The 20,227-nt window shown below is 45.6% G+C and overlaps 1 protein-coding gene across 3 annotated transcripts in view; it reads right to left on the bottom strand.

The window, feature by feature from the left end:
* Nucleotides 1–293: 293 nt before the first annotated feature.
* Nucleotides 294–20,227, bottom strand: part of NARS2 (asparaginyl-tRNA synthetase 2, mitochondrial) — a 61,774-nt gene continuing 41,840 nt past the window's right edge. For 2 of the 3 annotated variants that reach the window (XM_080613146.1, XM_080613148.1), the window contains 7 exons: nt 16,072–16,170; nt 15,612–15,649; nt 13,585–13,651; nt 11,860–11,997; nt 10,659–10,756; nt 8,317–8,343; nt 294–1,039 (listed from right to left, as the gene is read on the bottom strand). In XM_080613146.1, the coding sequence (XP_080469272.1) occupies nt 895–1,039; nt 8,317–8,343; nt 10,659–10,756; nt 11,860–11,997; nt 13,585–13,651; nt 15,612–15,649; nt 16,072–16,170 (612 nt within the window). In that variant the 3' untranslated portion in view covers nt 294–894. The remainder of the gene's footprint in view (nt 1,040–8,316; nt 8,344–10,658; nt 10,757–11,859; nt 11,998–13,584; nt 13,652–15,611; nt 15,650–16,071; nt 16,171–20,227) is intronic. The other variant, XM_080613147.1, reaches the window with a different exon arrangement.

The raw sequence follows: 20,227 nt of genomic DNA, 5'->3' as shown, positions 1-20,227 counted from the left end.
CAACAAGAAAAAACACCAATAAATTGCAAACTGGCTCTGGAGAGATGAATGAACTCTCATATAAGTGAGTATTTCTTTGTGCCATGGACAGGGGCTGTCTCAGTGACAGAAAACAGATACCTCCTGCAGAAGCTGGGTAACTACTTTGGGTATACAGAAAGGAAACATCTACCCAAGACAATGGAAAGAACACTGATGCCAGGTGCTACAGGTTTAAAACAGAAGAAACCATACAGAGTTACAAAACAACCCAGCGCACATCTTTATTGAGGATTCACAAACTCAAACACCATTCACCTAATTCACCCCAGCGGTTCCAATGTGACGTTTTTCCTTGCTAGATTTGGCTGATTTTTCCAAGGTAATCAATATCTGCTTACAACTCGGGGTGGGGACATTCATGCTTTACAGTAACCATTTTGTAAGCGCAAGTGCATCACGGCCATGACAATACTTCCCAATTTTATAGCACTCAATCTTCAAAGCACCGTTCAGGCATTTAATGAATGCCTATTAAAGCCTCACAGAATTCCTGCCTCCCAGTCCATTTTAGGTCACACCTCTTTATTAGGATTTCACATAAAACCCCCACTACTCCCAACAACGCTATTCAGTACTCCCATGGCTTGTACTGGTCTCATGAGTATCTTAACCCTTTAGTTAAATGGGATTTATTAATACTCCCAACAGCGCACTGAGGACACAAACTGCTATCAAATGTGCTTCCATAATCCTACCAGAACATCTCATCTTTTCAATAAGCCATTATTACATGTACCAAGGGTTTCACTGACACAAAAATGACCTTGATTTCCCACTAAACCACACTCGGTCATACCCTGCTATGTTATACCCATTTAGCACACCAGCAGTTTTCTCCACGTGAGTGAAGTGCTACAGGAGACAGGAGTGAGAAAACCTGGGGAAAGGAATGACATCTTTGATATTGTCAACTCCCAGGATGTACTGCAGGTAGCGTTCAAAGCCCATGCCGAAGCCTCCATGAGGAACTGAGCCGAACTTTCGGAGGTCTAGATACCTGTAATTTAAACACACAGTTACATTTGCAGCCTGCTGGAGAGGGGCTCTTCACCAGGGGCCTGTAGTGATAGGACAAGGGGTGATGGGTTCCAACTGAAACAGGGGAAGTTCAGGTTGGATATAAGGAAGAAGTTCTTTACTGTGAGGGTGGTGAGGCACTGGCACAGGGTGCCCAGAGAAGTGGTAAATGCTCCATCCCTGGCAGTGTTCAAGGCCAGATTGGACAGAGCCTTGGGTGACATGAGCCAGTGTGAGGCATCCCTGCCCATGGCAGGGGGTTGGAACTGGATGATCATATTAAGGTCCAACACCAACCATTCTGTGATTCTATGTAATTAGAGTGAGTTTTTTATTGTGGGTTTTGCTTTCTGTCATCATCACTTTGCTTTGATCACTGGGGATTTCTGGCAGCACAGGTGGTGGTGGTCAGGGAAGTGAAGAGGTGCAGCTCCCTGACAGGCAGAACTGTGTTAGCAGAAACCCCAAGCACAAACACAGTTAAAGCAGCCCAGCTACACTAGAGCCTGTCTTGGTTAGAAGCAAGAACTCATTTGGGTACAAAGAACAGCTCTGCTCATATTGAAAGCATCTTGGTAAGTTTTAGTATATAAAATACTCCCAGCAGAGGCACAAACCCCAGTTCATGTAGAACCACAAAACATTTCCATTGCTGGAGATGGGAGTTGCCTGCTTGGGTTTGTTTAGCCCTCATCACGCTGGTGTGGAAATCTGCCCTACGCTAGTCTTTTTCTGTCTTCTTTTTAATAGTCAAAATCGTTTCATTTCCAGTAATTTCTCAGAAGCCTAAACAGGTCTTAGAACCATAGAATAGTTTGGGTTGGAAAGGACCTTAAAATCATCCAGTTCCAACATCCCTTGCCATGGGCAGGGACACCTCACACTAAACCATGGCACCCAAGGCCTCATCCAACCTGGCCTTAAACACCGCCAGGGATGGAGCATTCACAGCCTCCCTGGGCAACCCATTCCAGTGCCTCACCACCCTCACAGTAAAGAACTTCTTCCTTATATCCAATCTCGTCTTGCTGTCAGCTGAACATTCCTTCAGATTTCCTTTTGTCTCTTAAGGTAATTACGATGGGGTTTTGTTGCTTTTTCCCTCATCACTCTTACAGATTGAGTCATTTATTTCCACAGTAAGTCAGCAAAAAATCTTGGACATCTCCACAAAATGAGACCTGGACCAAGACATTTCATATTGGAGAACAGCACAGGAAACTCAGAAAACATTTGGAAGCAGATATTCCAACTCTATGGGTGTCAACAAGACTCTGATGGTTCTTCCCTGGAGAAGAGAAGCCTGTATGGAGACCTCAGAGCAGCTTCCAGTGTCTGAAAGGGGCTACAAGGGTGTTGGAGAGGGACTCTTCATCAGGGACTGTAGTGACAGGACAAAGGGTGACGGGTTTCAACTGAAACAGGGCAAGTTCAGGTTAGAGATAAGGAAGAAGTTCTTTACTGTGAGGGTGCTGAGGCGCTGGCACAGGGTGCCCAGAGAAGCTGTGAGCGCCCCATCCCTGGCAGTGTTCAAGGCCAGGTTGGACAGAGCCTTGGGTGCCATGGTTTAGTGTGAGGTGTCCCTGCCCATGGCAGGGGGGTTGGAACTGGATGATCTTAAGGTCCTTTCCAACCCTAACTATTCTATGATTCTTTAGAGTTCCCCATTTCCCAGCTGGACTGTGGCTGCTGTGAATTACATTTGCAGCTATAAATTGTCACCAACAGTTTTATTTTAATAGGAGCGAAAAACATCTCAGTGGTTCTATTGATTTATGGGGCCACTTCTGAGCTTGCTGTGGCCACAAAGTTATTCTTTATATGAATGCCCTATAAAAGGGATTGAGTGACTCCAGATGCATTACATGCTTCTAATCTTTGCGTGTATTTAATCATCCCAGTTTAAAGACAGAGAAATCAAGTACACTTAAATATAAATGCAAATATGTGTTTTACTACTTAGGCAGTGGAGTAGAGGGGGAAAAACACTGGAAAAATTGAAGATTGGATTGATTGCAGTAAATGGCTTCCAGGGTTTTAACTACTGTTAATGAACTGTGAGGAAAGAAGTATACTTGTGTGTGTATATATATAAAAATATGTAAAACATACCTTATTGTATGGCTTAGATATGCATCTATTTAAGCAACTTGCTTGGATGTCAGAATATTGTTGCCTTGAAGACTACATTTTAAGAGTGAGGTGGAAGTATGAAGACAGGCTGAGAAAGTTGGGGCTGTTCAGCCTGAAGAAGAGAGGACGCGTGGAGATCTCAGAGCAGCTTCCAGTGTCTGAAGGGAGCTACAAGGATGCTGCAGAGGGGCTCTTCGTCAGGGACTGTAGTGACAGGACAAGGGGTGATGGGTTCAAACTGAAACAGGGGAAGTTCAGGTTGTATCTAAGGCAGAAGCTCTTCCCTGTGAAGGTGCTGAGGCGCTGGCCCAGGGTGCCCAGAGAAGCTGTGGCTGCCCCATCCCTGGCAGTATTCAAGGCCAGGTTGGACACAGGGGCTTGGAACAAGCTGCTCCAGTGGAAGGGGTCCCTGCCCGTGGCCGGGGTTGGAACTGGATGAGCTTTAAGGTCCTTTCCAACCCAAACCATTCCATGATTCTATGAAGTAATGCCACTGATCACCTCTACTTGCAAAATAAAATACTCTCCAGTAAATTCTACATCTGCAAGAGATCGCCCTGGCAAGCTCACTTTGACACTGTGCCTTTCATACCATATAGAATCATAGCATGGTCTGGGTTGGAAAGGACTTTACCATGAAATATTGTTTTCCCTTGCAGTTCATTAGCAGCAGTTAAACATCTAGGAAGCTATATTTATTACACTCAATCCAGCCTTCAGGTGTTTTTTCCCCACAGTGGTTTTCCCCTCTACCGCCCAAGCACTAAAACCAGAAGCAGAACTTTGTAAAATCATAGAACTTCTTAATTCTTCGTACTAGCACTGACACACAGACTTAAACAGGGGAAGCTCAGGTTAGATCTAAGGAAGAAGTTCTTTACTGTGAGGGTGGTGAGGCACTGGAATGGGTTGCCCAAGGAAGTTGTGAATGATCCATCCTTGGCGGTGTTCAAGGCCAGGTTGGACAGAGCCTTGGGTGCCATGGTTTAGTGTGAGGTGTCCCTGCCCATGGCAGGGGGTTGGAACTGGATGATCTTAAGGTCCTTTCCAACCCTAACCCTTCTATGGTTCTATAAAGTGCAGTTATGCCTATACTCTGTTGAATAGCAGGCTTAAAGAGATTCATAAGAAGAATTTGAGTTTCCACTCATACACTGGAACTGCCCCTGGGGAGCTCCACTCAGCAGCTTCTCAAGGCTTGACAAGGAAGCTGATGGGCAGATCTGATGCTGAGGGTGGTGGTGACTTGTGAAACAGGAAAGACCTTGTAAAAGTGAGGGATGTGGGTGCTGGCCCTGGCAGATCAATCTCTACCAGGCCAGTAGTTCTGAGCAGAACTGGTGACAGCTCTGGCTGAAACCAGTCATACAAATAACAGCACAACCATTTCTGATGACGTTTGTAAGCATATCTCATCCTTTCCAAAGACAGTTGAGACTAAGCCCAGCATCTTTTCTCTCCCTTTTGCTGGCAGCAGAGTTTATGAAGTCATTCTAAGGAGATGAAATAACTCAGCTTCTTCCAGATGAACAATAATAATAAATTCTACTCTTTCTTATCCAGGGCTTTCATCTGTAGATCTCAAAGCACTCGGAGAAGCCATCTTGGCAAAAGGAGCGAAACAAAACCCATTAAAGTTAATGGAAAAAGTCCATTGAATTAAACATGCTGAGGATCAAGACTGTGAATCCCTTCTGGTGACTGTGCTTAGAAGCAGCAAAAGAATTGAGAAATTTTCCATTCTTCCCAGATGAAAGAAAAAGTAACTGCCCGCAGATGATGAGAAAATTCCCTTTAGGATGGAAAATGCTCCCTGAGGTTTTCCTTCATTCAGTAGTCTCCAGACATTGGATATTTCTCACCTCAAACACACTCATGAACTACTCTTGCTATTCCTCCTAGTAACTCATACTTAAGAGGAGAGCTGAGCCCTCCCTTGGCAACTAGGGGACTGTGCAGCATATTTCCATGGGGAAATAAGTTTCTGTGACCCCAGCTAGCCCCAGAATTCATATTCTAGACCTGGAGGTCTTCAGAGATTTGAATCTTACTGAAGTATGTGCTGCAACAACATCCCCCAGCAATGAATTCCAGGAGCTTGTTATGCGCCAAGTTAGAAGAGCATTTCCTTTCATCCTTTTAAAAACCTATACCCTTTTATCATCATCGCCAGCTCCTGCGTTGCACGGCAAAACACTGTGAGCATCAATGCTCTCTTAGTGACCGCTCACGAGCAGAGTGTATTCTCTTCGGTCTCCTTTCAAAACAAATATAATCTTGATCTTTTGTGTAACCCCTTTGCTCTACTGAAGCCTCTGCAGCCAGTTGGAAAAAAGGAAAGCTGAAAGAATAAAGATATTGTGGTGCATGAAGTTTTACATTCTACTGGAAAATAACGGCTAATGAAAGGCTAATGAACTACTGAAAAGGCTACTCTGAAAAGCCATTTGCAGGATCATTTTGTTGGGTGTTTCAGGACAAACATCACCAGGTTCTGATGCTGGGTTAAAGGCTGGCTTTGGTTTCAGGCTCTGCTACAACTTCTGGGGGATCCACAAAACCAGCATTCAATCTAAAACACTCCCATTGGCATGAGAGGGTCTGGGCATGGTTTGGCTGGCTTTAGCACTGACTTTGAGCCCGCATCTGTATGGCCCAGCACAGCGCTCTGGTTTCTCCCCAAAGCAGGAGTAATAGGACCAGGAAGCTGCCAAGGACAGTGATGGGCTACCCATTTTCACTGGGCTCTGGAGAAGGTTAAAGGTAGACTGAGATGAGCTCTTAGGCAGAAGCTCTTCCCTGTGAGGGTGCTGAGGCGCTGGCCCAGGGTGCCCAGAGAAGCTGTGGCTGCCCCATCCCTGGCAGTGTTCAAGGCCAGGTTGGACACAGGGGCTTGGAGCAAGCTGCTCTAGTGGAAGGTGTCCCTGCCCGTGGCAGGGGTTGGAGCTGGATGAGCTTTAAGGTCCCTTCCAGCCCAAACCCGTCTGGGATTCTATGATATGAATGCTGTCATTGGCCTGGGATTGCAAGTGGCTCACCAGTGATGCTGCTCCTGAAGTCCAACTCCTTCTTTCTACCCTGCCACACAAAGACCTAACAGAACACTCTGGCTTCAAAGAAAACTAGGAATTAAAGAGCTGAACACATCTCAATCTTCTCCATCCAGAGCAGGAGCAAGGCCAAGACAACACAGTAATATAGACTGTAAGACAGCAGATAACACCTGCTCTGCAACTGTGCACCTTTATCAGTGTTACACCAGAACATAAGGTACCTGGACTGTAAAGGGCTCAGCATGAGGCCATCTTCTTCACTGATGTGCATGATGATAACCAGAGTGAGGAAATGGGTGCCCTGCATGTAGAAAGACTGTCTGAAATGCTGCTTCAGCTGATGCTAGTGATGCTCATTACAAAGTACCTGCTCTGTTATTGCTCGTGCTAAGCTGGCACCTGGAGGCTGCAACAGCATCACGTCCTGTTTACAAGGCAGTGAACTGAAGAAGATTCAGAGGAGTTTGACCATGTCCCTTTATTTACTTCTTCTGAAAAGCTTTCTAAAAGGGCAGGAGCACAACAGCATTTTATTTCATCAGCTGCCTCTTTGCCCACTGATTCTTGCACAAACAACACTCCTGAAGCTGTCCTAGAAGTCAGCCTCCACGATACCCTCATGCTTAATGGGAGAAGAAAACAGGCAGAAACAGAGATATGGCAATATATAAGGGATATCAAAAGGGCCAGCATCTCATAGAGCAGACCACTATTAGTCAGCAAGTATTATATCGAAAAGGGAATGACTCAACTGTTCTTCAAGGAGTTTGAGAGCCAACTTTGGAGACTAAATTCAATCACTAAATTGGAGGAGATTAATCTCAGTCTCTCCAGCCACCTCCACTGAAAAGATGGATGCTGGCAAACCATCTCCCTGTTTTCTGGCAGAGTGTGGACTGTAGTCCAGAAGCATTCAGGATTAGTCCTACCTTGCACCTCCCTAGCACACCAGACCCTGCTATGTCAAAGAGTAACAACAGTATTAATATTCTCTGGGAACCTGCATCCTCTTTGATGGAGTGGAGGGAACAGAGGAGGAAAGAGTCTTCAAAACAAGACGACAGGAGGAGTTTCTAGAATGTGATGCAAAGGGGTGATGGGCAATGTTGTAATCTCTCTTGCAGGAAGCATGAGGCAGAGCTGTGCTACCCTAGTCATGCTGGAAGGCTCTTCCACTGAACATCAGACTTCCTAAGGCTGTATCGCAGCATCTAACCACACAACTGATCATCCCAGTTCAGGATAAGCCTTCCCTCAGATGAAGTGATGTGTTAAATTCTAGCCCATAAATGCCAACAATAAAGGGAGATATTTAATCCATGCTGTTTGCAAACGGATGACATAAAGGTCTGCCGTGCACTGGGCTGCTCCCAAGTGATTCCATGTTGTGGAAATAGGAGAGTGAAGCATCTTACACTTACTCTGCTTTCTTTCAAGGCAGCCTCCCTAATGAGCAGTCCAAATACTGCAGACTAGTTGAATCCACTCTTTTAAATCTAAACTTCTCCACAGTAGATACTACAAAGTACATCCCAATAAACACTTGTCAAGAGGAACATTAGGATCCTTCCGTCATTTTAATAGGCTAAATTGTTAATTCAAAGGTTGATTTGTCTCCTTTGCTGGAGAGTTTTAATTGCTTCAACTGCTTTGTTATGGAAGAGTTTTCGATCCAACTGCCCTGCCAATTGCAAAGGGAGTCATTCACAGAGCTGCTAAAGGTCATAGAGTGCTTGTGGTTCTCTAGCCTGTTTATCTCATGCAACAGCGGTCAGAATCTATTCAATTCTGAACACAGCCTACTGATCTAATATCAAAAATCATTATGGGTTCCAAATTAATCCACTTCATGCAATACTGAAAGGAATGACCTGTGCTGTGAGTGGACAAATCAGGAAGACAAGCTAAATAGCATTAGATTAAATGTTGTTTAAATGAACCGGCTGTTCCATTCAGACTGGCAGCGATGGCAACTGGACCAAGAAATGTCCCCTCAAGAATAGGAACAACGTAGTTGATTAAAGAGTCTCAAAATAAGAAATAGAGCTTGAAGATCATGATAGTGTCTTACCATTGGTAGGTATCTGCGAGTCCTAATCTGTGGAACAAAAAGAAAACCCCTTGTAAGTTAAGGAACAGCGGAGATCCACACAAGCAGTACTTGCCTAGAAGAGAACGCTACAAGGAAAGGGAAGCTCTGATGATTAAGCTCAGTTCGAAAAGGAAAGGCAGGAACTGAAGGGAAGACATGCTCAGTGGCTGTCAGCTCTGGTAATTAGCAGACAGTCTTGAACAGGTTCCCAACATGCTTCTTCAAACATGAAGTTTGTTTTGTCAACATACAGGGTTGATCCCAGCTTCATGCAAGGACTTGTGCATGCTCTTAACTTCAACCATATCAGTAAACTCTGCTTGTGAATGTTTGGAGAGTACAGGCCTGAATATTAAATATACAAGGACATGCAGCCAATAAATTCTCGTTTGTGAGTGAGTCAAAGTCTCTCCACATGTGTGGCTACGTGGCTCCCCTTCCATAGTGCAGGAACCCACTGACTCCTGTAGCTTTATTTATGTGTGTAACTTCTGTAAAGCCACTAAATAAATAGGCTTTTTTCCAGTTGTCACCAGTGAACCCTCTCTCCTCTTCCTGCCTTGGCAGAACCAGAGCAAAGTTGGGTTTTTTTCCTATTTCTCTGAGCATGAACAGAAAACCCTGACAGCAGAGACCAATTCTCTCATCTCCAGTGCACTGCAGCTGTCTCTGACTGCGACTTGGTGAGCTATTGTATGAAGCGTGTATTAAGCAGACAAGAATCCTCCTGTTCTTTATTTCTCTGAGTTATGCTGGGTCTGCAGGAAGCAGAATTTGAAAGCTTCAACAAATTACTTGGGCTCAGCAGATCAGATCCTGAGTACTCAAAACTGGGAAAAACATGTCAAAAGAGGTGTGACTTTCCCAGGTCATCCTCAGTGCAGAGCTGTACTTTAAGGTCACTCAAGATACACCGAGTGTGAGGTGTCCCTGCCCATGGCAGGTGGTTGGAACTGAATGATCTTAAGGTCCTTTCCAACCCAAACCATTCTATGATTCTATGTGCAGCTTGAAATACTTCCTATGGCTTCCCTGACAAACAAGGAAGTCTGTCTTCAACTTCCACATAGACCCTTCTTCCAGCCCCACACCTTAAGGGCTGTAAACTCCAGATCTCACTGGCAAACACTGCAAGGGCAAATGTGCAGCAGGCAACACTGTACTTTGCTTCAGCTGAAGCATACCTGCTTTGGCAGAGTTTGCAAGGAGAATAGCAGGAAACACAGGGAATAATATCCTATACTACAAATTGAGAGCCAATGTTCTGGTGATTTTAATGGCCCTGCGCCTTTTGGACTCATTATGCTGAAATGGATGTTGCTCTTCTCCATTGACTAGATCTCTCTTTGTGAGCATGTGGCTGAGTTAAGCAACAAATTCATTCCCAGTGTGTAAATGGTGCTACTCTGGGATTAATCCTCCTCCCAGAATTGCTTTGCACAAACGTATGACTGGTCCAAATGGGAGTGTTCAAGGCCAGGTTGGACAAAGGGGCTTGGAGCAAGCTGCTCTAGTGGAAGGTGTCCCTGCCCATAGCAAGGGGTTGGAACTGGATGAACTTTAAGACCCCTTCCAACACAAACTGCTCTATGATCCTATGAATGGCTCTTTTGATCAAACATGATTAATTGTCTATGGGAGTAATTGTCTATGGAGAATTATTCTATCTATTAAGTCAATTGTTGTTAACCAAACATCAGTTTTGATATTCTGACACTGAATTTAGCCCAGAATTAAAGTCACATCATCCAGAATAAAGCAAGAGGGAAGGAGCCTGTATGACACAGTACAGGTCCCAGGCTTCCCACAAAGCTATTAGTAAAGAACCATATTCTCTGAAATGATGCCACTGGAGCCAGCTGCATCATAGTGAGAGAAGCTTCTGACCAAAACTGCAGTTCCTCGGTTACACAATGTGATGACAAATATATCCAAGCTCTGCCTACATGACAACTTCCACCTTTGCAACCCAATCTCAGCCTCAAAAGCTGTGAAGGAAAGGCTAAAGGATGAAATGCCTCGCATCAGACCCTGATCCAGATAGTCCCAGCAGATCTGAGGCATTCTGCTGCCCCAGCATAAAACAGACTCTTGTTCTCTGATGAGCTAAAGCAGAGAGGCAGTTTGCATACCTACAGCAGAAGCACAAGAACTTCTTCATCAGTTTGTGATCACCTACTCAGTTAAATAAGTATCTCAAAGACAAAACCAGGCTTCCTTTAAATACCATCAGTTGCCTTCTGCCCCGTCCCACCAACCACTGAGGGCTGCTGAAACACTCTTGGTCAGGCCATCTCCTGGCATCTGTGGGTTTTCCATACCTCTGTAAGCGTGACTCCAGGAAGGGCAGTCGCTCCTCTCTCAAGCTGCCTCCACACAACTCCCCTACTCCCGGCACCAGGAGATCAACCGCTGCCACCTTGAAAGGAAGAAAACTGATTTAAGCCATACTGTACAGCCATACCTCTATGGCAGAAGTACAGACATTGATGGTTGTTTGCAATTAGGTAAAGTACTTGCATGTGCTTGAAAAGTCTCTTGTTGACAGGAGAAGGCTGGGAGGGAACTTTACAGTGATAACAATCAGTAAGTCTACAGAAAACCTAAATGAGTGCAGTGATGTTCCAGACTGAGGACATCTACAGCAGGCGGTATGAACTGAATCCCACCAGGTCACTCTGGTGACAACCTATGTATGTAGGCAAGCCTGTGCAGGGTTTAAAGAACCCAATAGCAACTCAGAAGGAAGCAAAGACGCACTGGCAGCTTTCCTGAAGCCCTGATTCCCTTAAGAGTTTAAGCTGCTCTGATGCTGCAGCTTGTGTTTGCCCCCATTTCTTCAGCCAGCACTAATGGTAATGATACCAATGGATAAATGGTCCCAGGGTTACCACTTCTGCTGTTAGGTTTGGGCTGGCAGACTCCTCTGTATTCTAGGGATACTTTGCTTATCCCATAGTTGAACCATTGCTAGAATTAAAGCCACTGAAGTACCACAGTGGTACAAGGTGGGGTTGTTGCTCCTTTTAGCAGAAGCAATGCTTCAGGTTGCCTCAGTTCAACTGGGAATCACACCTTCAAAGCATGAGACTTGTGACAAAAGAGCTTACTTCTTGTGCCCATCTGCTGTTTGAGGATTACATGGATGCCACATTTGGATGACAAGAGAATCATGGACTACTTGCAGCCCTGCAATTGTAGGCATTTCACCCAGTAGTGCAGAAGTTTACCAGGAAAATAAACTATGGCAAACTTCTCTTAAGGGACCTAAGCAAAAACTTAAAACACTATCCAGCTCCTGAATCTTCCCCATCCTGTTGTTCCTGCTTTGAGGATTTATTCTACAACAGGAAAAAGATTGGAGAGGATCACTTAATGGTCATGTCTTATCTGGGACTTCTTGAGGGGAGGCACAGAAGACTATCCGTATCTATATATGTATGCATGCATGTATCTACCTATCTATAGGCTAAGACACATGCCTAGCCAAAGAAGTGTTGGAAGTGTGACCCACAGACTCACTGTGTGCTGAGGTCCATCTTCATTGTCCCGCATGTAGAAAGGTTTGAGGTCATATGGGTAGTTAATCACAAACACTGGAACCTCACCACAGTGCTTCACCAGGTACTTTTCATGCTCCGTCTGGAGGTCACAGCCCCACTGTAAAGACAGCAAAATGGACTTGGGATCCTGCTCTGGTGCATCTTGCCTGTGGCAAGAGACCCAGCAAAATCCCTGTGTAGGAGAGATGTGCAGCTCTGAATAGCATGAAACAAAGCACAGCAACTTCTCACACAGGCCATCTGTTAAGCAGAGTTTCATGAGTTTTAAGGCAGAGTAAAGCAATGAAAAGAACATGGTTTGACTTTCACAGAACAGGGACAGATCATCCCTGCATCAAGCCCAAGCATTTAATATCAAACCAGAACAAACCCCAACCAAACAGAAAATAAACCCCAAAACCACACTTTACACACCTCAAGGGAAACAGGCACCTATCCAAAGTCAGCTTACTCAAGCCAGCAACCCAGCCTTATGTCGGTATTACCTTAGGTATACAGGAAGCAGCTTTGCTAGGCTGACCGCTCTCTTCCCCGCTGGGTCCTCTTACATGCTACATTAATTCTCACTTAAGAAAACCCAGCATCCCATTAACCAATTCTCTGTTATCAGAAACCATGGACATTTGCAATGCCCTTCACATCTCCTTTCTCCCAGTGATGTTATAAATTCTGTGGCTTTTGACTAGAGACCATTATAGGATGTGCACAGAATACCAGGGGAGTGGAGAGGGAAGAGTGGAACAGACATTCTGCAGACTCCTTATCTGAACTATGTTTGCTGTCTCAGACCCAGGTAGAGGACTTGAGGTTCTATACCCTCTTGTTCACAGAGATGAGACAGTTACCCACCGTCTACGAAGTTGGCTTCAGCCAGAGGGTTATCTTCCTCAAAGGATCAGACTGAGATGAAGATAAATCAGTATACACGAAATGCATGCTCTCCCTACTGCTCTGTGTGTTTGAAATTGGATAAAACACGAGTTTTAGAAAGCCATAGAATAACAGACTGGTTTGTGTTGGAAGGGACCTTAAAGCTCATCCAGTTCCAACCCCCTGCCACGGGCAGGAACACCTTCCACTAGAGCAGGTTGCTCCAAGCCCTGTCCAACCTGGCTTTGAACACTGCCAGGGATGTGGCATAATACCACAACCTAAGAGTATTAAAAACAGGAGCATACGATTCTTTTTCCCGTCAACATCTATGTTTTGGAAAGTCAACGGATTCCCTTTACTTACATCTTGATTACATGGTATTTTGACATGTTTTTGGCTTATTAGTCCTTGTCAAACTTGTGGTGTGCTCTCCTAATATCACTCCTTTATTTGATGACTATTGCAGCATCTCTCCTTAGTTGATTGCTGCTGAATCCACAACACACTCAGCACTACCCACATACAGGAACACAAAGCGCCTTTGCTAAAGTCTTGGTCCTTGAACAGCAAACTCATCACTTTCCTCCCTGCATGCTACATGCTCTCCTGCTACAGATCTCACTCCTTATATTGCTCCCATTGCAACCCCAAAGGGCAAAAGGGATACCTGGGTTACGAGTGTGCAAACACCCCAGGAGGCAGATACGTTACTGTATGAAGCAACAGCTCTTGTGGTATCAGAATAGAAGATCTATGAAGTTCAGGCTGGTTGTGAGCAGGCACAGGGGCAAACCACCATGGAACCACCTACCTCTGGCTTGAAAGTGAAAGCTTGAGAAGCTTGCTTAAGAATTTCCACTGCTTCGCTGTAGGAAATGCTGCAGAGGAGGCAAAAAAAAGTCTTTAAGATAACTCTGAGAGGAATAACAAAGTTTTCTGGCTAAGAGCCGCGCTGGAAAATGAAGGAGGCATTTCCCCCTCACCATGCCAACTTGTGCTGTGATGTCAGACTTCCCAGCAATGCTTCTCTGGATAGAAACCAAACCCCATTTTATATGGCAAAGAACGTTGTTTTCCTGTGCTACACGCAGGGCAGGAAGTGCCAAGCTCTCCAGATACTTTTGCTTTATTGCAGTGTTGCATTTGAGTCAGAAGTGAGCTCTGCAGAGAGTTGCTGCTTAGAAATTGGTGGCAAACATTTCCTCATTGGTATGGCTCCAACAACACAGCTCTCCCGTTCAGGGTGGTGTGAGGCAAAAATAACAGCGCAGAGTGCAAAGGGCTTGGAGCTCAAACATTTTCACTTTATTTTGCTAAGATCTTGACATTTATCTCAGGCTGGAAGTGAGGAAAAAGTGCTTTACAATGAGGGCGGTAAAACACTGGCACAGGTTGCCCAGAGAGAGGTGGTGGATGTGCCACCCTTAAAGACGTTTAAGGCCAGGCTGGATGTGAGCAACCTGATCTAGTTGAAGATGTCCCTGCTCATTGCAGGGGGCTGGAACTTGATGAGCTTTAAAGGTCCCTTCCAACCCAAACTATTCTATGATTCCATGATTTGCAGCAATGTTTCTCTTCTCCTCTGACTCATCTGAGAGTGTATTCTCCACCAAATCCCACCAGAACAAAATAATAGCAAACAACAAAAGTGCACTGGAAGATGCTGCAGGTTTGATAACTGGAAATCAAGACTCAGTGGAAGATACTTTGCTGACACATTTTCCATGTACCAAGCAAATGTGTGGGCAGAGTGAAGAAAGTATAACCTGATCCCTATGATTTGATCTCTCTGTATCACTGCCTAAATCCAATTATAAACCAAATTCCCTAAAGGGCACAAGCTCCTTACACCCGGCTACAGGGTTTCACTAATACAGGGAAGGCTTCTGGTGGAAATACCTGAAGAAGGAATATATTCCTCCATGTGTTTGGGTTATGTGAGGCCATGGTCCAAGTGAGGTACAGCACTGGCAGAGGTTCAACGCATGTAACTGATGTGTATAAGCCAGGAATGCCCCTGCCAGCAGACGATGAAGAGGGAAACAGAGAGGCAGAAAGAGATGGGCTGACTCACTCTTTTTTCCCTCGGACCATGGGAGAAGCTGAGTGCAACTCTTTCCTCTTGGGAATATCACTTAGGTCCGAAGAGAGAAGGACTGAAATGAGGAGACACTGACTTCACTGAGGTCTCCCACAGTGCTTAATGCAGGCACGAGGCACAGGGAGGATCTATCATCATCCTATTGCCCAAGCGTGGCTGTAGCTTAATAGGAAAACCAGTGCTGGGCTGAGCAGCCCTACAGTGCTCTGTGCCATGGAGAGCATCATTATTTGAAGAGACAGGCAAGAAAGAGTAGGGAAGGAGATGTATTCTTGGGGGCCAAGGAGAGGAATCAAAATCCTTCAGTTCTTTAGCACACAGGGAACTGGGAAAAGGAGCTGCACAAGCAATTGGAAATAGAGAACCAACTGGGATGTTAAAACAGCAAACTGTAGCTTCATAAAAACGGAGCCACTGGAGTGGTAGCTTGAAGAAAGGCAGAGCACCAAAGCCAAACCCAAGCAGGGCAGTGAGGAAACCACTGTGCAGGTACATGCTGGAAGGAAGATACCCATACAGAACAAGGATCTTGCCCAGGGAAGCAAAAGTCAAAGGCCAGCAGATTCAGATGCAGGTCTCATGCAGTACAGTACAAAGGGAACTGCAATTCATGCTCTTTTGGAGACATCACGCTAACCCAGAAGACACTGAGCTGGGAAAGGAAAAGGACATACACAAAATAGGAACTCTTCCCCCAAAAGCCCTCTTCCAGATCACTTTGAAACAGAAGTACTTACGTTACAAATCTCTTCTTCAGCATTTGTTCCAACCTGCCCTTGGTCAAAACAAGAGAAAATGAAAATGTAAAGCTACTCTTGAGGGTTCAAGGAACCAGAGGAAACTCAGAAAAGCACCTCCTTCTAAGTTTTAATGTGCAGTTCTGCATTGTCATCTAAATATGGGCCAAAATCCCAGCTATTCAGTGCTTAAAGGGTACCACGTTACAGCAGCTGATGATTCAGAGGTTGGATGATGTGACAGCTACAGTTCTGCCACACGGGCTACCAGCTATAGAAAGTTCTGTGTCCTCCCTCTGCTGGCCTGAACACTCACTTAAGCTCAAGACTGACCTTTAGCTCCTCATAGTTTGTTAACACAGGACAACACAGTAATAAAAACAATAACACAATTAAGCCCCCTATAGTAAAAAGCCCCCAAAACACATAAATTGCAGCTCTTTCCTGTCACATTTATTACCTTCTGGCCAGGAGCTATGTATTTATGAAATAGCTCAACATCACGAGGACATTTGGAGAGCACAGTGCTTGTTACAGTCTTGAAAAGATCTTCCATAACCTAATAGAGAAAACAGGAGCATGAAAAATTAACATTGCTTAGATGTCCCAGGCTATAAATAAAACACAGTGCACATCAGCCAAAGGGTAGAGAAGGAGCTTCTGTCCTTCTGCATGGTCAGACTGCCTAACAGGATTGCTCAGTAGCTGAAGAGGACTGGAACCTGTATTTCTGCTGTCCTCAGGACCTTCAGTATGGTATCTCCAGTGAAAAAGGCACAGCTGAAGTATTCAAGCAGCAGCCCTGGGCAGCCACAAACACCCACTCTGCAACCACTTGTGGTGCCTGGTCTCAGATTAATTATTAGTGAGGTGTCTGTTCTGCAATGAGCAATTCTGGGTTTGTGCTTTGTTGTTAGAAGAGGCAGAACTAAAGGAGAGGAGTACTTGGAGCACTGTGGGTGGCTCTGGTGTCCTCAACATAAAAAGGACATGGAGCTGCTGGAACAAGTCCAGAGGAGGCCACGAGGATGCTCAGGGGCTGGAGCAGCTCCTGTATGAAGACAGGCTGAGAAAGTTGGGGCTGTTCAGCCTGGAGAAGAGAAGCTGCGTGGAGACCTCAGAGCAGCTTCCAGTGTCTGAAGGGGGCTACAAGGATGCTGGAGGGGGACTCTTCATCAGGGACTGTAGTGACAGGACAAGGGGTAACGGGTTCAAACTGAAACAGGGGAAGTTCAGGTTAGATATAAGGAAGAAGCTCTTCCCTGTGAGGGTGGTGAGGGGCTGGCCCAGGGTGCCCAAAGAAGTTGTAAATGCTCCATCCCTGGCAGTGTTCAAGGCCAGGTTGGACAGAGCTTTGGGTGACATGGTCTAGTGTGAGGCATCCCTGCCCATGCAGGGAGGGTGGAACTGGATGATCTTAAGGTACTTTCCAACCCAAACCAGTCTGTGATTCTGTGGAAAGCGTACTGTGTAGAGCCAGCCCATCAAACAGATCCCAGCTAGAGAAACCACTCAGTAAGAGCAAAGCAAAGAGAACACGTACAGAGAAGAGGAGAGAGCTAAAGCAGAGGACAGCAATGCAGGGATGTTTGAGAAACTAAAATAGATGTGGTTTCATTTCCCTAAACCAATGTGAATTAACTAAACGCCATTATCATCCAATTTGGATATACTTACCCAGTAAAATTTAATTTCATGAAGAAATTAAAATGCCATTTTGGTTCTGACCAAAAAAAGGCCCCATGTGGGATGCTGTGGTGTTCTGATCAACTGTGAGAGTGATCTTCTCTTTTGGGTAAGCAAAGCAGACCATCCAAAACACTTGCTGTTGTGCACATAAAGAGTTTCCATGGCTCCCCATAGCCCTACACCTGCACAAAGAGGTAGTTGGTACCTGTCTAGTACTGACGATCCCAACTCTTCTCCAAAATCACCATCCCTATTCTTATCGCCTTAAGAAACAGAGCCATGCAACTGGGCTGCACATCTCAGCCTGGGACAGGACCAGGTTTTTCCCACCTCTGAAAGTCTTGGTACATTCCTGGCTTTTATTATGAGCATCTTTAGTTGTAGAGTGGAGAGAAGTGAAGTATCCACTGATGATAACTGAGTAGCAGTCCCTAGACACAGCAAAGCTCACGGGAGACTGTGACAAGACAAACCTGATGTTCAGTCAGCAGATCTGAGCAGGTCTCTGCCTTACAAGGCACCAGATCTTAGAGGGTAAGAGGAACAAAAGGCACAGAAAAGAAGAAGCTGAGCTATTGACATAGCCGAGATGAGATTTCAGGCACGTTATTCAAACTCTCATACTTAGAAGAACATCCTTCATCACTTGAACCACCTCTGCATCCCATCAGCCCAGAGAAGCTGGTAAATCCATTCTGACTCCTCTGGAGCCGAACTCAGCCTCTAGACTCCTGCATCAACGTGGGCCCTCAAGATCCAAATAAAGGAACAGCATTACCATATGCAGATGGAAGAGTTTTCCCCCTCCTGGTACTCAAAACACAGAGGAAATGAAAAGCCAGCATTCCTGCTGCTGAGTAGCAAATAACCAACCAGGCAGCTTTGAACTTTCTTCAAAGCAGCAAGAAAAAGGCTTATGCAAATGAAATTAGAAAACTTCTTGGCATTTCATCTGGTTTCACCAGGCAGAGACAAAGGGATTTTACATGAAGCTTCCTCTTTCTAGCAAATGAAAGTATCATCTGGTTTCAGAAGAGCATGTTGTTTAATTAGCACTTCTTTTCCTCACTGTGCGATAAAGTAACAGTTAGGTTCCCACAGCATTCCACATGAGCAGCTTCCTCCTGTGGAAAAAAGAGGTGGGTGGGATGGGAAAAACAATCTGAGAAACATTTCCAGGTTTGAAATGGAGGTTTTTATCCTGGCAAAAGAGACAGACATGTGGGTCAGGCGCTGGCCTCCTCGCTGCTCTTAGCTCTTATTCATGCCAAATGTGCAATAGGCATGAACAGGGGAGGGGATAAAGAAAGGGAGGGGGGGAAAGCTGTTGAACTGAGAAGTTCTGGCTTTGAGCATAATGAGGGACTGGAGAGCAGGCTATGTGAAAATGAGTGGGGAAACATAAGCACTGGCTCACCGGTTTGAGGGAAGACATGAGCTGGAGATACAGGCAAAGTGATTGGTTTGAACATATCCTGAAAGAAACATGGGACTGTAGTCATAGGACAAGGGCTAATGGGTTCAAACTTAGACAGGGGAGATTTAGCTTGGAGATAAGGCAGAAGTTCTTTACTGTGAGGGTGCTGAGGCGCTGGCCCAGGGTGCCCAGAGAAGCTGTGGCTGCCCCATCCCTGGCAGTGTTCAAGGCCAGGTTGGACACAGGGGCTTGGAGCAAGCTGCTCTAGTGGAAGGGGTCCCTGCCCATGGCAGGGGTTGGAACTGGAGGATCTTAATGTCCCTTCCAGCCCAAACTATTCCATGATTCTATGATTCTATAGCAACAGCATCTCTCCAGAGTGGGTTGTGGGCTGTCATATAGCTGAGAGAGGAGACTTTATGACCAAGATCAGATGTAGATCCTCCCCTCTGTGTGTATGTGTGTATATGTGCACACACGTATGGTGTGTGTGAGCAAGTATGAAGGCAAGAAATAGTGGTCCACTTGGTGAATGTTTCATATGTAAATAGCCTGTCATCTACACTGCATCCATATGCATGGCCCAGATAAATGCAGCAACACAAATTCTACTGGCTGCTCTTGTGAGTTTCCTGAAAGTGTCTTGTGCAATAAAGATGGTGATTTGAGCCCTTCTTGTAGTGCACAGCACCTCCAATTCTGCTGCTGACGTTTAGTGCTGATTTCTGGATGCTTTTCTCTGTTTCAGCTCTGGTTATAATTTTATTTGGGAAGAGGATAAGTTGCAATATCAGAAGATCCAAGTTAAAATTAAACAAGACAGCTGGGAGCTGCTCCTCATCAAAATTGGACAGTTAACCATTAAGTTCCACAGCAACATCAGGGAAAGCCAGGACTGATACTGCTGAACTGCTTTGAAAGGTGAAGTGAGAAAGGCTGGGAGGGAGAAGGGGGAACATCTCTCTTCCTTCTCTGCCCTCCTACCAGCACAACTTCTGCATTCCCATTATGAAGCACCCATATTAATGGGCTTTGGGGCATCAGGAGTCCCACCTCTGGGGTGAACTAATTGCTATTATTCCAGTGGCTTTTTCCCTCATTTACCAAACATAGAATCACAGATTGGTTTGTGCTGGAGGGGACCTTAAAGCTCATCCGGTTCCAACTCCCTGCCACGGGCAGGGACACCTTCCACTGGAGCAGCTTGCTCCAAGCCCCTGTGTCCAACCTGGCCTTGAACACTGCCAGGGATGGGGCAGCCACAGCTTCTCTGGGCACCCCGGGCCAGCGCCTCAGCACCCTCACAGGGAAGAGCTTCTGCCTAAGAGCTCCTCTCAGTCTCCCCTCTGGCAGGTTCAAGCCATTCCCCTTGGCCTGTCCCTACAGGCCCTTGTCCCAAGCCCCTCTCCAGGTTTCCTGCAGCCCCTTTAGGCACTGGAGCTGCTCTCAGGCCTCCCCTTCAGGAGCCTTCTCTTCTCCAGGCTGACCCAGCCCAGCTCTCTCAGCCTGG

The sequence above is a fragment of the Psittacula echo genome (genome assembly GCF_963264785.1).
Source record: "Psittacula echo genome assembly, chromosome: 3".
NCBI lineage: Eukaryota > Metazoa > Chordata > Aves > Psittaciformes > Psittacidae > Psittacula > Psittacula echo.
This window is presented reverse-complemented; position numbering and strand designations above follow the sequence as displayed.